Here is a 16,610-nt window from a genome sequence, read left to right on the forward strand (position 1 = left end):
TTTAAAAGATATTTTTTCTATCATCATTGTGGAGGAGAGGACTTTTCAATGATAAGTGGTTGTTGCTATCGCATAATAATCTCTTAACTTTTGTTTGGTGGAGAATGAAAGAAGTTTTTATCATTGTAAGGAAAAATATTTATTTTCAGTGAACAGAATTAATATACAAATTAGTACTAAATTAAACTAATTTTTCTCTATATAATTCTTTTGTTATTTAGCATTACGTAAAGACATGTAGAATTTTTATGCAGAAATGAACACTTAAAGATGATGCATGAACGTTCACAAATATTATTATACTTCAAACATCGAGGAACAAAGAAATCGTCGTGTATGAATTGTTTATAAATCAAAAACCGTGTGCATATAAATACATACACACTTATTAAGCAATGTCATAAATGAATCTACTTAGAAATGGGGCGGGTGAAAAGAAAAATGAAACGGATTATAAGCCCCATCTTCGTATAATTGTATTTATATTGTTTTTGCTTAAAGGAGAAAAAGGTTACTTTCAAATAGTCAGTACACAAAACACAATATTATCCAGAGCAAAATTATTATACCGCATATTTTGATGATCTGATGTATGCAGTACAATCCGAAAAAACCGAAAATATATGTATTTATATGTCGGAGATGAAAGGAAAGCCGAAGCCTTTCCTTGAAAATTTTGGGAACATCCTTTAGTACTCTAGTCTAGATTTTATCATAGCCGTAATTGTTCGAGATTTGTAATAGCGAGATTGGGTTCGAGGTGACAATTGGCCGCCGAACGTAGCTACGGTCACGGGATGGACGTTTTGCCTAACGGAGGTCTGGAGTGGTTGTATGGGTTTTCCGAGAAATGTGGTTGTGGTGGCATGCGGCCTCGGGAGCGGGCCTAGCCACGTGTGATGTTGCCTCGGAGGTGCCGATGCAATGGGACATACATTGTATTTAGTAACCAAAACTCCAGGCAGAAACTGCCTAGCAACGGCGTTTGGAACTTTCTCGATGCTTCCAACGAGTGTGTATTAAACTTCGGAAAGAGACTGCCTAGCAACGGGCGTTTGGAACCTTCTCGATGCTTCCAAACGAGTATAGAAAACAAATGCAATCGTACAGCGAGAAAAATCTCCACGAGGCTGGCATTCGTGCGATTGCCTTGGAGAGTGACACATCGAGCATTTTCAACAATCGTATTTTGCGCCTAAAATTAGTTTACGTTTAGTAAAGAGTTATTCCGTTGACCGTGGATTCGTTTGAACCCAAAAACATTGTTAATAGTGCTCATTAAACTTATTATTCGTAAATCATATTATTCATTAAACTCACTATTCGTTAAACTTATTATTCATTAGACTTATTATTTGTTAAGCTTTGTGATAGTCTTGTATATACGTGTAAATATAATCTCGGCTTTGTGAAACGATGGCTAATCCACGCAAAGAGTTGTTACGCGCCCAAAATTCCAATCTTAACCCGATATATATTAGTTCCTACTTTTTTATTCGAGGATACTGTTATACGCACCTTGATAATCGTTGTCGGGCTAGTGAGTTAAAGTCTTGTTTCAGAAAAAATTTCTTAATTCCCACCTGATAAATTCCAACATACTTCTCCCAACCCATATCTCGTAAATCTAGTTTGTCGTCTAGTCTGTTGTTCAACATTTTCATTTTGCTCGCTAAGTCGCAACAGATATCTCTTTGGAAAGTCCATTAGTGCGTGGCGAAATATGCTGAACAGCTTATTGCCATTTTTCAGAAGTTTCATCATTCTGAAATATCATTTTTAATTATCATTATAGATGCAGTCAGAGATTATCCCAAAAACATTGTTCTCGTTGTTTGAGAATCGATAGAATACTCACATTGGTTTACTACCTCGGAGTCTTAAAAAGATATCTATGAGAAACGCAGGCAAAACATGCGGAATTACACTTAGAACGTTGTAAATATGTTTGTTAGCTATAACTGGACAACCCGAGTGCCATAGCGTATCGTTCAGTGGAGTTTCTATGCTACAATTTACCATAGCATCTTTCATCTGACCCCATATTGTCAATTAAAGCAGTTAATTAATTTGTGCAATTAATCGAATTACGCTTAATGTAAAGTTTACTATCCGAGTAGTTCGGGAAATATTATGCAATTTAAATAAATATTATATTACACCACTATGTTTCTAAATTAACGTATTGAGAACAAAAGTGGACTTTTGTACTTTACGTTCGTTTGCGCTTTCATTGTACACGTTAATTAAATAAATAGAAACTTTTAGATCAATCGGGTTGCATTAATTGAAAAAAATTCGCAATAAATGTTTTCGCACGTTCGCGGGGAGACGCGATCTCGAAGAAGCGCGCCAACGGGAGTCGTAAATTCCCGTTACGATTTGCTAATCGACGCCGCGAATCGCTCGATCCCTTATTTCTTTTAGGATAATAAGGGTAGTTAAATGAAAGATAACGCTGTTGCTAACAGGTTATTATATATTTTCACAAACCAACAACTTCGGTGTAACACAAAATGAATATTTGTTATGAGATGACTACGAATGAGTGCGACCTGAGTCTCTGGACGGATTATCGCGTATACTGATGGATTTGTCGACTCACTGTATTCGAATTGCTGACTGCTTGACGAGATGCTTGATTGAGACTGACTGATCTTCGGGTGTAAACCCGGTCGAACGATGTTGACTGTTCGAAGGATGTAAAATCAGTGATGATGGGAGACGATGCTGTGGCGGAGGAAAGCTAAGGATGAGTGTGTCTAGCGGGACCATCGGATTTGTTGGTGACGATTTTGGCTAAGAGAGTGAGGGAATAGTCTTCGTTGTTAATTGGTTAAACGAAGGGTCTTAACTGCCCTCGAGAGAAAGTGGTTAGTGGGAGGAAAGTTGCATCATATGTGAGAAAAACTAACTTTCCCTTGTCAAGCCGTAGTAGACAAAGGTCTTTAGACATGCTTCGGAAACAGACGTTTGTTCAGTTTGAAGGACCTCGACTAGGAAATTCCTAAGATTTATGGAAGGTACTTGAGACTATTGAAGGTACGTAGTGAGTATCCGAAGAAGTCTGTCTGGTTGCCATCTTGCCCGCGGTGTGTGGCCTGGGCTGGGTAGAGTGTTACGCGACGTAACAACTACTATTAACAAGACTATTGGCAATACTATCCTTTTTTATTCCCATATGACAGAATCCAACACGTTATCCAAAATTACGTCAAATGCAGAATATTGTACCTTCATATTTTCCGACCACCAAAATTAAATTATGTTTCCGCAAGAATGATTCCGAATAAATATTTATTCAAACTATTTATTCGTATAAATTCCTTTCGGCCGAAAATTTTATTCGGATGATAACTATAGGAAATTAATTTCTGTAGCCGCTTGAATAATTTATCGTTATGTATTCGAATACATTATTCAAATAACGATTGCAATACTATTTAAATAATATTGGGAGTAACTGCTAATTATTTTCGATTTCATTTGAATTTTGTAAAATTCTTACTATTCTGCTGATAACATTTTATCTATAATCATGTACATACTTGACCTTTTGTATTGCATTAACTGAATATTCGACGCAGAACAACGTAATACCTAAATATGTTATCAGCAACGGAGTAGTACGAATCACCTACAAGTTGTAAATATGAGAAGTTGATATTTTGAGCTGCGAAAGTGAAAGTATTTTATGATAAAGGAATAATATAGGAAACATTTGCAGTGATTCATTTGGAAAATTACATAATGTTTAACAATGTCTTTTTTATGGAATTTTTTATGGAGAAGTTGATATTTTGAGCTGCGAAAGTGAAAGTATTTTATGATAAAGGAATAATATAGGAAACATTTGCAGTGATTCATTTGGAAAATTACATAATCTTTAACAATGTCTTTTTTATGGAATTTAAATATGAACCATTACATTAAAAGTCAGAACGTTTTCGAGGCATCAGTGACATCGGCTGAAGGTACAGCTGTGAGCAGAGATGATAAGAATTTTGTTTTAACTTATTGGTGACAGTTAGCAAACAAGTAGACTTCATAGGATCATCTTCACTGTTTAATTATAAATCACATTGTTTCGACCGTTCGCGGAGAGATGCGATCGCGAGATAGCACGTCAACGAGAGTTGTAAGTTCCCGTTACGATTAAATAATCGACGCCACGAACTGATCGATCCCCTTATTTCTATTATGAGAATAAGGGTAGTTCAATGAAATTGCACAGATTTAACACAAATAGAGAGATATAAATGGAACAAAAATATAACTGCGTTTTGGTTGATGAGTAAAGTGCGACGGATGATATGTGTTGACGGTTCAACTTCTCGAAAAGTTCTGATCGCCCTTCGATCTCTTTCGTCCTTTCTGGAAGACGATCCCCACTACGTTCGGATCATGCCACATTCTTTTACGCGAGGTAAAATAACGGCCACGAGCCGACGTTTCTGGAAGTCGCCCTGCTTAATGAACCATGTGCTTGCCACTACGTTCTTTGTTTGCCGGGCAGACGCGACGATCCGTCAGCGACATTGTAGTGCCACGATCGACGGTTAAGAATATGACCTATGGCAAGACAAATGGCGTAACACTTATTGAAAGCGAAAACATAACGGTACAATTCTTCACGAATATAAAGATTATCTTAAACAGACAAGAAATCTAATCAAACTAAGGAAATTTCGTATATTGCTTTAGTTATACATTTCTCTTCACAAGTAACAATGAGCAAAGAAGCAAAGGAACTGTCATTAGAGGAACGATGCAACGCATATATATCACGAATTTATTGTTCATTGAATGGCAGCCTTATCAACTGTCGATGACCTTTGACTTATTTTTGGAAAAGTAGATTCAAAATGAAAACGCAATTAAGATGATGAGTCGTAGAAACATAGCTAGTGATAATAAGTATAATAAAAAAAGGAGGTTCCTCGGTGTCATTGTACACTGCTTAGGTTGAATTGCTTTCCAGCTGATAATCTTGGTCACATTCACTTAGAATTCGATTAAAGTTCTAATAGAATGCAGACAGTAATTACAGACAACGTCGGTAGCCCCGTAAATCCATTTCGTTTGTTTAGCATTCGTATAGATATGTGACGGTACTCGACAACGAATACCACCACTCGACACTAAATAATAACGGACAACGCAGTGGTTAGCGCCTTAGGTTAGGAACGTGTTAAAATTAGAAGAAACATACAGCAGTACCCCAGCAGGCGACATCTATAGCCAGTAGCTACAATTATCACGGACAACACTTATGCCTCAGATACTTTTGAATGTGATGGATAACATTGAGAAATTATCGTCAGCATCTGTATCAGGAATATCGAGATCATGTAATGAATCATGAAGACGAAAATTATGTAACTGTCGATAAAGACGACGATGCATCTTTCACCTTGGATATCAGTCCGTGTTTATGACAACAATTTAGAGGTGCATATACTTTAAGATTATGTATTACAATTGATTGCATGGCGGTAATGTATGAAAAATGTGACATATTGCTCTTAATTAACAACAACGTTATGTCCAAATGGAATGCATTACGGAAATGTATCGCACGTCCCAAGTTTGCCGAAATAATGCAAAATACATTAAGACATACATTGAACAGACCGGGAATAGCAAGATGGAATTTTCTATGCGATCTCGTTGCAAATAATTTTTAAAATTCGTGAGAAACTTTAAACGCTAACATAAAGGGCACTGAATTTAAATATATCGGAGAGTATTTACAACATCTACTACCACTAGTAAAAGTTTTAGATATCATCCAGGGAATGAAGAGACCACATCGTGGCATTGTGCTATGGGATGTATGTTTAAAAAAAGGTAGAAACATTAATAAAAGGTAATACAAGTACTGTATGCCATTGGTTAAAGGATTATTGAAGAGTTTCTATACAAGATTGGAATCCTCTTTTTATTTTGTCACTATTGGGGGCGACCCTCTACCTAGACCAGGCCATTCACCGCGGGCCACACGGAAACCACATGTCCGCTCATCCTTGCTGGGTACCCTGACTAGTCTCAAGGACCCATCATAAATCCCAGTAATTTGCTAGCTAAGGTCCTTCAGACCCAACAAATATCGTTTTTCCAAATTCTTTTCTAAAGACTGTTCTCTACTACGGCTTGACACGGGAAAGTTAGTTTCTCTCACGTACGATGCTTCCCACTAGCAACTTTCTATCGAGGGCGGCTAAGACCCTTCCTAGTCCACCAACATACGTTTATCCAATCAGAAGCAATGTATACTGCCCTCACTTTCCTGACCAAAAATGTCATGAACAAATCCGATGGTCCCGTGCGCTAGACACACCCATCGCTAACTTTCCTCCGACACAGCATTGTCACTCTACTCTACTTCTTCTACACCGCTAGAAAAGTCAACAACTAAGTACAAAATCTAACGCCTAACGTCTAAGTCTAAGCATAACGCTAGAGAAGTATAACTTACATCAACTATCTAAGTCGGTTCTCGGTATTGTCGAACATTCACCATCTCTATTAAGTATCCTCGAGTGCTACGTCCATTAACATACTAAATTTAACTATAAGAGCCTTGCTCTATTGTGCATATCTATCTTATATTCGTGCGACAAGTTGTTATCTATTTATACCTACTCAACAGTGTAATCTAAGTGTTGGAAATATATAATTTATAATTCTGTGCATCACAGTGTTATACTAACTGAATCACCCCTATTATCTTAACCGAAATCAAGGGATCGATCAACTCGTGGCGTCGATTATTATAATCGTAATGGGAATTTACGACTCCCGTTGACGTCTCTCCTCGTGATTGCGTCTCCCCGCGATCGGTCGAAAATACAGGGGGTAAGCAAACTGCAGTTACAGCGTTCTCGCTTTCACAATTCAAATCGCGATGGCTGAATTACATCGAAATGAGTCACCATCCAGAATTATATGCAGAACTTAAAACGGTTGTTGCTGACATGTAAGTATAGATTTTTTTTTTATTTATTTATTTGGATTTTACAATTTGTCCAGTAGGACATTTGGTAAAATATTATAGCGGTATACTAATATAACATGTGGGTGGCTACCCCCAGCGGGGTACCATCATCGTGTTTGTTAGGTTATGTCCTTTGTGAGATCTGTTGGGTGTTTCCTTTTTAATCTTCTCTGTACGTACAGATACGATTTTCTTATTATTATTGCGATAACGTATGTAGTAGTAATTTTTTGCGCAACTTGTCTTCCCCCTTCTATGTTCGTTAGGCACCGTCAGACGATATTGATAGCACAGATGATGACTTTTCCGATTTTAGATCATCACAATCTAAAACCTATAATTGAGTTTCTATTAACACGTTCGTCGCCCAGCGTATTTCGGGTATGTTTCCTGCGGGGCCCAAATCCTACCGTGGCTACGTCCAGTGATCCGCTATGTCACTTCGAGTCCGAACCCATCGTCGTAAAGCCAGATTGGAACATTAAAACTATTTCTTATTTTTATTACTTAAGTGTAGCTATAGTAAAAGTCTGGACTAGGGTATTGGGGGATTTCCCAACATTACAGACGGGAAATCCCGATGTTCTTTCATCTCCGACAAATATATTTAGTTCTGAAATGGAGAAAGCGATAAACTTTCCAGCTAGAGTATTCCGAGGGATCTCATGGCAGATATCTGAGATCTTTGACGCATACTTGTGAGACGTACATCAGTGATTTTTTCATCCTCAAAATGTTCAGTAAGCAGTATGAAAATATATTTGGAAGTGGGGAGAGTAGTGATGACGAAGTAGTGAGTTAAAAAAAAATTATAAATAGAATTTCATCGAGTTCGAATATTGAGGAAGCCACGGTCGGATTTGGGCCCCGCAGGAAACAGCCGAAACACGCTGGGTGACGAACGTCTTAACTCGAACAAGAAGAGCGTCACCATACGTTGGTTACGTGGCCCCCACGGAAGTATACCCGTCGCACGAATATGTGCGACGCGGCGACGAACGTGTTAATACAGAATTGGAAATCACAAAATTTTCTTCCGCGAAAGTGGTGATTTGCATATGTTAAAGGATTATCCATTGATTCGACGTATATTTTCTTTGATATAACACACCAATGTCTTCTTCTGTATCCGTGGAGAGATTGTTCAGTTATGCGTTAATGATAAATTTACCAAAGAATAACAAAATTTTATATTTAACGTTTGAAAGAAAGTTCATTGTAAAGGCCAATATAAAAAGAAGTGTACAAGAAAGTGTGAAAAAAATACCTTATATTCAGTATATTAAACATGCTCCTTTATCTGCAACATGATATAATTATAATATAGTTATAATATATAAATATAACAATTACAAATATTATAATTGGGATAAACTTTTATCCGATTAAATGATGTTTATATTATATCGACTTCGAGAGACAGTACTTCTAATTCAATGAGTATATCTTTTTCTTTCCTTTTTTTCATGCATCTTGTAGGATATATTCTTTCGTTAATCTTATTAAGAAAACTTTTCCGATTTGTTTATTCTAAACTATGTTCTGTTTTAAAACACTAATTTCATCGATGAATGATATACCGATTTCGTGTATGTCTATCGATTTCCATGGAACGGCTTGATGAACCAAAATGGTTCTTGTTGCATCTCATACAGCATATTCTCCTGTTGGTCTCGTGATATAATCTTTTTTAGTTAATTTTGCAGTGATTGCTCTGCAATCGTTGAACTGATATTAAGATGCTTCGCGTAGGGTATGTCTTCCGTTGATCCCATTAAAGAATTTTTCACGCATGATTATTGTCAAGTACTGTGCGCCACAAAAATCTAATTTTTATGTATGCGTATCAATCAATCTGTGCTGGATCAATTTGTTGGGGTTAGGTTGATATAGTCTAATGTTTCGTCTCTCTTGTGAAATTTGTTCAATTTCCTTATCCTTATCGTTATTGCACATGACCTGTCTTATTCGTCGCTTCATTTGGTTCTATCCTATCGTTTGTCTACAAACTAGTTGCTGGAAGTGATGAAATTGGGCGGTTGTTTTACAAAATTTTCATTGGGAGAGTATATCGCCCGTTTCTAAATATATGTTTGTCATTCAATGCTGACTTGTCTCGTGTATTTTATAACTCCTCGTTTCAAAGATACTTGTATCGTTTTTTGACACATTGTTCGTAGCAAGTAAACTTCAACTGTTTTTTTGGCGAAGCAAGTCCTTGTAATCTTTGCATTTCTGCAAGTACTTTTTCGTCATACGATTCATTAAGAAATTTGTTAAGTGCTAAATCAGATGTAGCTAGACCATCTAACGTTTTAACACGACTAAGAATCACGTAGATTTGGTTCTTTGAGGAATTCTTTTTGCCAAGATCAATTACTGTCCTGTTTAGTGTAGTTTCTCGTGATTTATGTACAGTCACTACAACTTAGGATAAGGGATAACATTCTTCGTTTAACGTTAATTCCATAACGCTCTCTCTCACGCGGATCATACTCCCTCGACAATGCTAGCAACACTACTTCGACAACGCAATTCCCACTCTCTGACGTCTCCATTCACACTCTTTGACTTCTCAGCTAACACTGCCTATTAATTCGTCTTTCTCCTTTAGCATCCCTTTGTCTTTTCTCTTAGCTCCACCACGCACCTGTTCCGCAACCCTCGTCAGTTGTGAAAGCGATGCTAAGGCGGCAACAAGTGTTCCTCGCAGTCCGCTCCTATTGCGAAGGAGTAATGCTCGTGAAGGAGCAGACAGAGTGGGAGAGGGTGAGAACATCCCATCCTTGTAGGGTTCAGCTCCGCCCTAGGTGGTCATAGGGGGCGACACGTCGAGGAGGTTCTGGTATCTCCTCGGACTCGCACGACGGCCTAGAGGATAGCGTTGAGACAGGTGGTTCCTCCCAATGCCCGAACTAATCTATGAACGAATTCCCCAGAATGGCAGAAGAAGCAGGAGAGCTCCGGCAGTAATTCGAAAGGGATCCCGGGGCATTCCTGTTGAGCGTCAAGCGGACCACCGTAGGGTTTTAGTCGGTAAAGTGCGACACTACCCCGCCGCTTTCCAGGAGGATTTCCCCACGTATAAAAAAAAAAGAAAGGAAAAGTAGCTTCCAACATTGACGCAGTTCATCGCGCCTTCTGGAGGTTGTATCCAATGAGGTAAGAGTATATAGTACACTGATGTTGTGAATATTGTGTCTATCGAATTATATGTATTTAAATTAGAATTTGAATTTTCATTATTGTTTTGTGGTAGTACCTTCTTTTTGGATCAACATGTGCTAGAAGATTGATTTCTGTATTCAGACGCTTTAAGCTTATTCGTAAAGTTGTGTAAAAATCGAATCTACTTACATCATTGCACTTACAAGCTATTATTAACGAAAATGCATTTCGTAACTACATAAATCTTTTTTATTTGTTTGTGTATTACTATTTTTGTCATTATTCAAGTAAATGTCATTCTGTTAGCAAAATGTAACCTTGCGCTTTTATATCTACAAAGAACAGGATCGAAAATAAGCAGTTAACTTTCATTTCCTAAAAAATTCTGTTCGTACTTATATGTCCGTTTAAGAAAATATCTGTTCCTGTGGAGTTGTTATGGAAAGAAATGTTATCGGTGGGAACTTCCTTAAAAGGTGTTCTCGATGAATAAATATTTTAGATTCCGTTCAATAAAAGCTTCGTTGAAATACGTTACTTTAGAACGCACATTAAAAGGGTACCACAAGGTACATAAAAATACTAAATTATTAAATAGTAGCTATATTTCACAATATAATACATATATTGATATTGTTTGTATGTTTATGGAATGAAAGGTGTGAAAATTGTAACATATGTAATTAATTGTTTCATAAGAACTATTGAGCAGAAAAGATAACGTATCAAGAATAATTTACAAATAACACTTTTTCATCATTTATATAAGCCGAAGTAGGTATCAATTCCATAATATAATATGCATGTATAGTATAATAACGTGTATAGATAATATATTATATATGTACAATTCAGTGACGCTGTTATCTTCAAAAGTGTTCACTTCAATCAAAAACATGAATAAGGTTTAAACAGTGAACACCCTAAGTATTAAGAATAAATAACATATTTACGATATCAATTTAACTGTAATAATGATTTTATATCGTTGTAGTATCTATTCATTGAATATTTAGTATTTGTTACAACAACTGAGAACTTCTTCAGCATTGATCAAGGAAATGTTTGTTGCTGTTACAGCAGGTTTAAAGATTGAGGGTCATTTCAAGATCGTAGTATAAAGTCACATTGACCTTTAAAATCTTTCTTTATCCACCGCTCGACACAAGATATAAAGGATATAAAGAATATGTTCCTTGAAAGTTTCAGCTTATACATCAATCGTTCAATATGCATTATTGAATAGTAAATAATTGCTTAATCTTTGTTTAGTTCTTAGTACTACGTATAATTTTTTTTCATTTTTGTAATTGGTAATTACAAACTTTTGTAATTCTTCCAATTCCAATATATGTACATACTGTGTATGTTTCTGTACATAATTTATCACTAAGTAATTAAATCTCACCGAATGATATCGTTAAGTTTTGTTGTAAAATGTTACACCATTTTCATGAAAATTCACGTTCATAAAGTTCAAATATTCCTACAAAATACAAATCACCTGGAGTTCGGATTTTCGACATTATAACATAATCTTTGTTTTCATCGATTCTACATAAATGGAGTCATCAAGCATGTGTTACGCATCTGACAAAACCCCTTTATCGTCTGAGCATAGTCTATTAATACTACAAAGTTCTCCGAACGAATACCCTACTCTTTCAATTGTAAGATTATAAAAGCCATTCCCAATTTCCTGAAATCGATTCTTCTTGTATTATTCCTCAAAGAGTAAATTTTATTTCATTTTGCTGAATAATTATAGTCCTTAACACTTTACGATTACAATACTAATATTTTCTTGAAAGTTAAGTGAAGTTTATCGTACGCAGTAAACTCTTTCGAAGCACCTTTGAGATATCAAACTTTATGTAAAAAAGAAAGACAAAAAGCTCCGTACGGTTTATGACGTGGCACATGCATGACCGTAAAAGTTGTAGACATTCTCGTAGTTTGTGATATTCTGTGATTTTACGTGATTATAACACGTTATGTCTCTAGTTTTTCTTCGAATAATCAAAATTAGTATCTAACCTATAGTAGTTTACCACACATCATTTATGGTCGTTATCTGCGATTTCTCCTTCCACAGGCGAAGGTAAAGTAGGACAGGCGGTCGCCCCAGGCGTTCGCATTTTACATTTTCTTACGCGAGATGATCCGCAAGGTCATTAGAAAGGAAATGTGTGCCCTTGGAACCCGTGAGAAGTTGGATATCATTGATAAGAAGAGACACGGAGGTACGGAAAGCAGGTTTTTCGCATATAGAAAGATATATAATGATTTTTCAGATAAATTGACAAATCTGGACTTCGGAAAATTCTATAAAATAAGACGTCCGAGGTTAGAAACCCTCCGTATGATGATTTGCAAAAGGGTAGAAACCGTTAAAATATGCCTTCTCTCATTCGTATGTTATTCGACATTTGTAATGACAAAAGGAGTGCGCCAATGAATACGCGCAAACGCATTCCGAAATTTCGTGAAACTCTTCGTTTAGAAATTGTGTAAGTTACTGATTAATTGTGAATACAAATACATGCATCCATCCTAAGCAATGTCACAAATGAATTTATTTAGAAATAGGGCAGGTGAAAAGACAAAATGAAACGGATTATAAGCCCCATCTTCGTAAAATTGTATTTATATTGTTTTTGCTTGAACGAGAAAAACGTAACGTTCAAATAGTCAGTACACGATACAGTATATTATCCATAGTAAGATCGTTATACCGGACATTTTGGTGATCTGATGTATCCAGTACAACCTGAAATAACCGAAAATATATGTATTTATATTAATTCCTATTTTTTTATATGAAGATACTTTTATACACACCTTGATAATCGTTGTCGGGCTGTTGACTTAAAATCTTCTTTCAGAATAAATTTCCTAATTCCCATATAGTAAATTGCAACATACTTCTCCCAATTCATAGCCCGTAAATCTAGTTTGACCATATCGCTGTCGTTGAACATTTTCACCTTCCTCGCCAGGTCGGAACAGTTATCTTTTTGAAAAGTCCATTCGTGCATGGTGAAATATTTTACCGATGAGAACAGCTTGTTGCCATTTTTCAGAAGTTTCATCATTCTGAAATATCATTTTTAATTATTATCATAGATGAAGTCAGAGATTATCCCAGAACGATTGGCTTGTTGTTTGACAATCGATGGAACACTCACATTGGTTTACTACCTCGAAGTCTTAAAAAGATATCTATGACGACCGCAGGCAAAACACGCGGAGTTACACACAGAACGCGATGAATATACCTATTAGCTATAAGTGAACAATCTGGGTACCATAGTGTATCGTTCAGTGGCATTTCTGTGCTACACTTTAGTATAGCATCTATCAGCTGACCCCACCTTGTCAATTGAAACAATAACATTATTATTAATTACTAGAATTATACTTAAAGCAAAGTTTATTATCATACGAGTATCTCGGGAAATATTATGGAAATGACATAAATATTATATTGTTTCGCTATTTTTCTAAACTAATGACATATTGAGATCTTCTCTGTTTGTTTGTTCTTCTATTGTTCACGTTACTTAAATAATCTGAAACTTTTGGAATACTCTAGCAATCGAATAACATTAGCTGAAAAATATTTGTAAGAAATATTACTTAAAAGGGCATGCGTTACTCGTGCAGTTGTATACTTTAACTTCATGATCACGATGTAGCGTGACATGCCATGCTGTACATATTATCATGTCGATTACGAAATCGACAGGCACTAGATCCAATCTGACCTCTCTCATACCTCGTATCGCTGTTGCACATCCTCTGCCAATTAGCACAAAGGTACCTGGTAACATTAAATTGGCTTAGAAATTATTTGTGATTTTTGATTACTATAAATGTAGCGCTAAATAGATCGGTAAAAATTCTCGTAATTGTGAGCAACAACAAATTTGAACTTTAATAATGATGATCTAGTGGAGAGCCTCTCATTTATCCTCTCACAAACAAATCGATTAACTCCAATTTTAGGAAATGTAAAGAGTATTGAAAAATTACTATCGGAAAATATCTATGAAAATACTTGTTAATGCAGAAATATTCTCTATCCAACCAGGACATGGTTCTTCCAAAGAGGGGCCAATTATGCTTGGCCGAACTATCGCAACTGGCAGATCTTTGCACTTGCTTGCTAGAATCTGCTCTGCTAAATTCTTACTGAATGCGTATGTGTTTGGATAAGTTTTTAAAATCTCTTTTTCCATTAGGTTTATCGAATTTTTGTCGAATTGGTCGCACATATCCATCACCTCTGAAGGTTTCAAGCTCGTACTGCAAAGTCGATAATAAGTGAACATATTCTTCATGCTATAATTATGAATATAATATTCATAAATCATGGAGCAACGTTTGCGTATAACTTATTCTTACGTGTAAACTTTTTCCCCAATCTCATATAGATTCGCATTGCTAAAAGCTGTGCTGACATGGATGAAGCTAATTGGATGCTTTAGTTCGTTCCAAAGTTCGATGATACGAGCTGTACCTTTCGTATTCACATTAACAGCCACGTGTAATGGCTCGTTGAATCTCACAGTGGCCGCGGCGTGAAACACTATATTTACTTCCTCAAGTAACAGATTTCTATGTTCTCGCGAAAGACCTAAATCTGGCAGACTCACGTCACCTTTCACGGGATAAACCTTGTTCAAAGCTGAAGGGCGTTTTGCTTTGATGGCATCGTAAATCTAAAGACGAAAAATTAGCAACTCAATTCCAGAAAAGAAAGTTAATCAATTTGGCTCCTGACTGCGTTAAATATTGAAAGGAACAAATATATATTTACGAACCGGATCATCTATGAGCTTCTTAAATCGTTGTTCTATCGTTTCGTTAGTTTTTGGACGAATTAGTATAAAAATGGCAGCGATGCGTGGACACATGCGGATCAGTTTTTCGAGGAGACCTTTTCCAACGAAACCGGTTGCTCCAGTCACAAGGATCCCACAACCGGCGTAGAATTCCTCGAGCGAATTCGTCTTATTCAGTCCTCCGTTTGTCCCATTTTCATTTGTTTCTCGATTGATTGTATCCATGTTTCAAGATCTTAACACTTGCAGTTCCAATAGTTGCCATAAATTGCCATTCCCGACAAACAGTAAGTGGATAAATGTGTTAAATAATATACCATATTGGTTACAGTTGAGATCTTTTCATATATATTACCTTCTAAAGAAATATACGCAATTCAACAATTATTTCGCCTTGCATGAATGATTATAATTTTCATGTATAATATATGTAAAAAAATTTATATCATCATGCTTATGTATGTTACGTTGCATTATTTGTTTTCGACTTGATCTTTACAATACCGATCTTTTTATAGCACAAACAATAGTGTTACAAAGATTTCATACGTTGAGTATTGTACACGCACATTTATATATAGTATAAAAGTGAAGAAAATTAATATAATCAACTAACAACAATTTTCTAAAAATACTGATCATAAAGCCCTTTTAACTCACAAATACCTATGAAACGATGTTAGATTGATATTCGAAGAGATATTTTGACGCAGCATCTCAATAATTAAAAAGTATAATCATAAAGAATGTGATTAATATAACAAGAGAAATATATTTTATCACCATGTAGGGTATTTTGCTTAAATGTAATAAAATAGTTGCGTAATTATGTGCTCTCTCTACTACCATTTCATCGTTTCTTTTAAGTGTAATCAATATTATGTATGTACACTTCAGTTCATTTGCTTACATTTCAGTTTATTCATTAAAAACAAGGGATCTTACCAGTTAAAATGTAAAACGCCTAAAATACCTCGCATGGTTAATGTTGTTACCGCGCAGCGTATTCTCAATTTTCATAAACGCGAGAGTCCAAGCAGGTCCTAACAATAACTTACGAAAATCCGTTCCTAAACTCAATTTTTGACAAAAATTATCCGATATCTCGGGCAACTATCTCGTAAAGGTGAATGTTCCGATTACGTCTATTGACTGGTTGTAAATTATTGAAAAGTCAAAATAGTGAACGATTTCACTGCGTAAAATGTAAAATACAAAATATTTGAGTATTCAAAAACTTCATTTAAACTATTGTAATAATTAAAGACCCGAATTATATTTTTGATATATATCATATTTATAATAATAAAATTGATAATAATGATATTAATGAAAGACACAATTCAATACGAAATAACAAGGAATCGTCTGTTACCTGATAATATATCCACTGCGTATTGTTTACCAAAGATCGATCAAAAGTACACTTCACGATAGTAAATACCTACACGTCTTCCACAGTACTGTATCGATGTGTCGCTCCTCTAGATTCTTATATTATTATTAAGCCCGCCCTACTACTGAAACTGGATAGTGGTATGCGTTAAGGAGACGGTTAACTAATTCATTTCCCACATCTTTCGTGTTTATGAAAGTAC

General features: G+C 35.8%; 1 protein-coding gene and 1 pseudogene across 1 annotated transcript; both read right to left on the reverse strand.

Annotated features, from left to right (window-relative positions):
• Window positions 1-525: 525 nt before the first annotated feature.
• On the reverse strand, window positions 526-2,034 carry LOC117215246 (annotated as a pseudogene).
• Window positions 2,035-12,842: 10,808 nt separating this feature from the next.
• On the reverse strand, window positions 12,843-15,284 carry LOC117215242 (putative fatty acyl-CoA reductase CG5065). Its single transcript, XM_033461637.1, has 7 exons — window positions 14,992-15,284; window positions 14,573-14,889; window positions 14,226-14,473; window positions 13,805-13,988; window positions 13,354-13,539; window positions 13,007-13,261; window positions 12,843-12,935 (listed from the first exon to the last, which is right to left on the reverse strand). The coding sequence occupies exons 1-7, from the start codon at window positions 15,235-15,237 to the stop codon at window positions 12,857-12,859; spliced, it is 1,515 nt and encodes a 504-aa protein (XP_033317528.1). The 5' UTR covers window positions 15,238-15,284; the 3' UTR covers window positions 12,843-12,856.
• Between the last annotated feature and the right edge of the window lie 1,326 nt (window positions 15,285-16,610).

Source organism: Bombus bifarius, unplaced genomic scaffold, assembly GCF_011952205.1.
Source record: "Bombus bifarius isolate JDL3187 unplaced genomic scaffold, Bbif_JDL3187 scf7180000009471, whole genome shotgun sequence".
Lineage (NCBI taxonomy): Eukaryota > Metazoa > Arthropoda > Insecta > Hymenoptera > Apidae > Bombus > Bombus bifarius.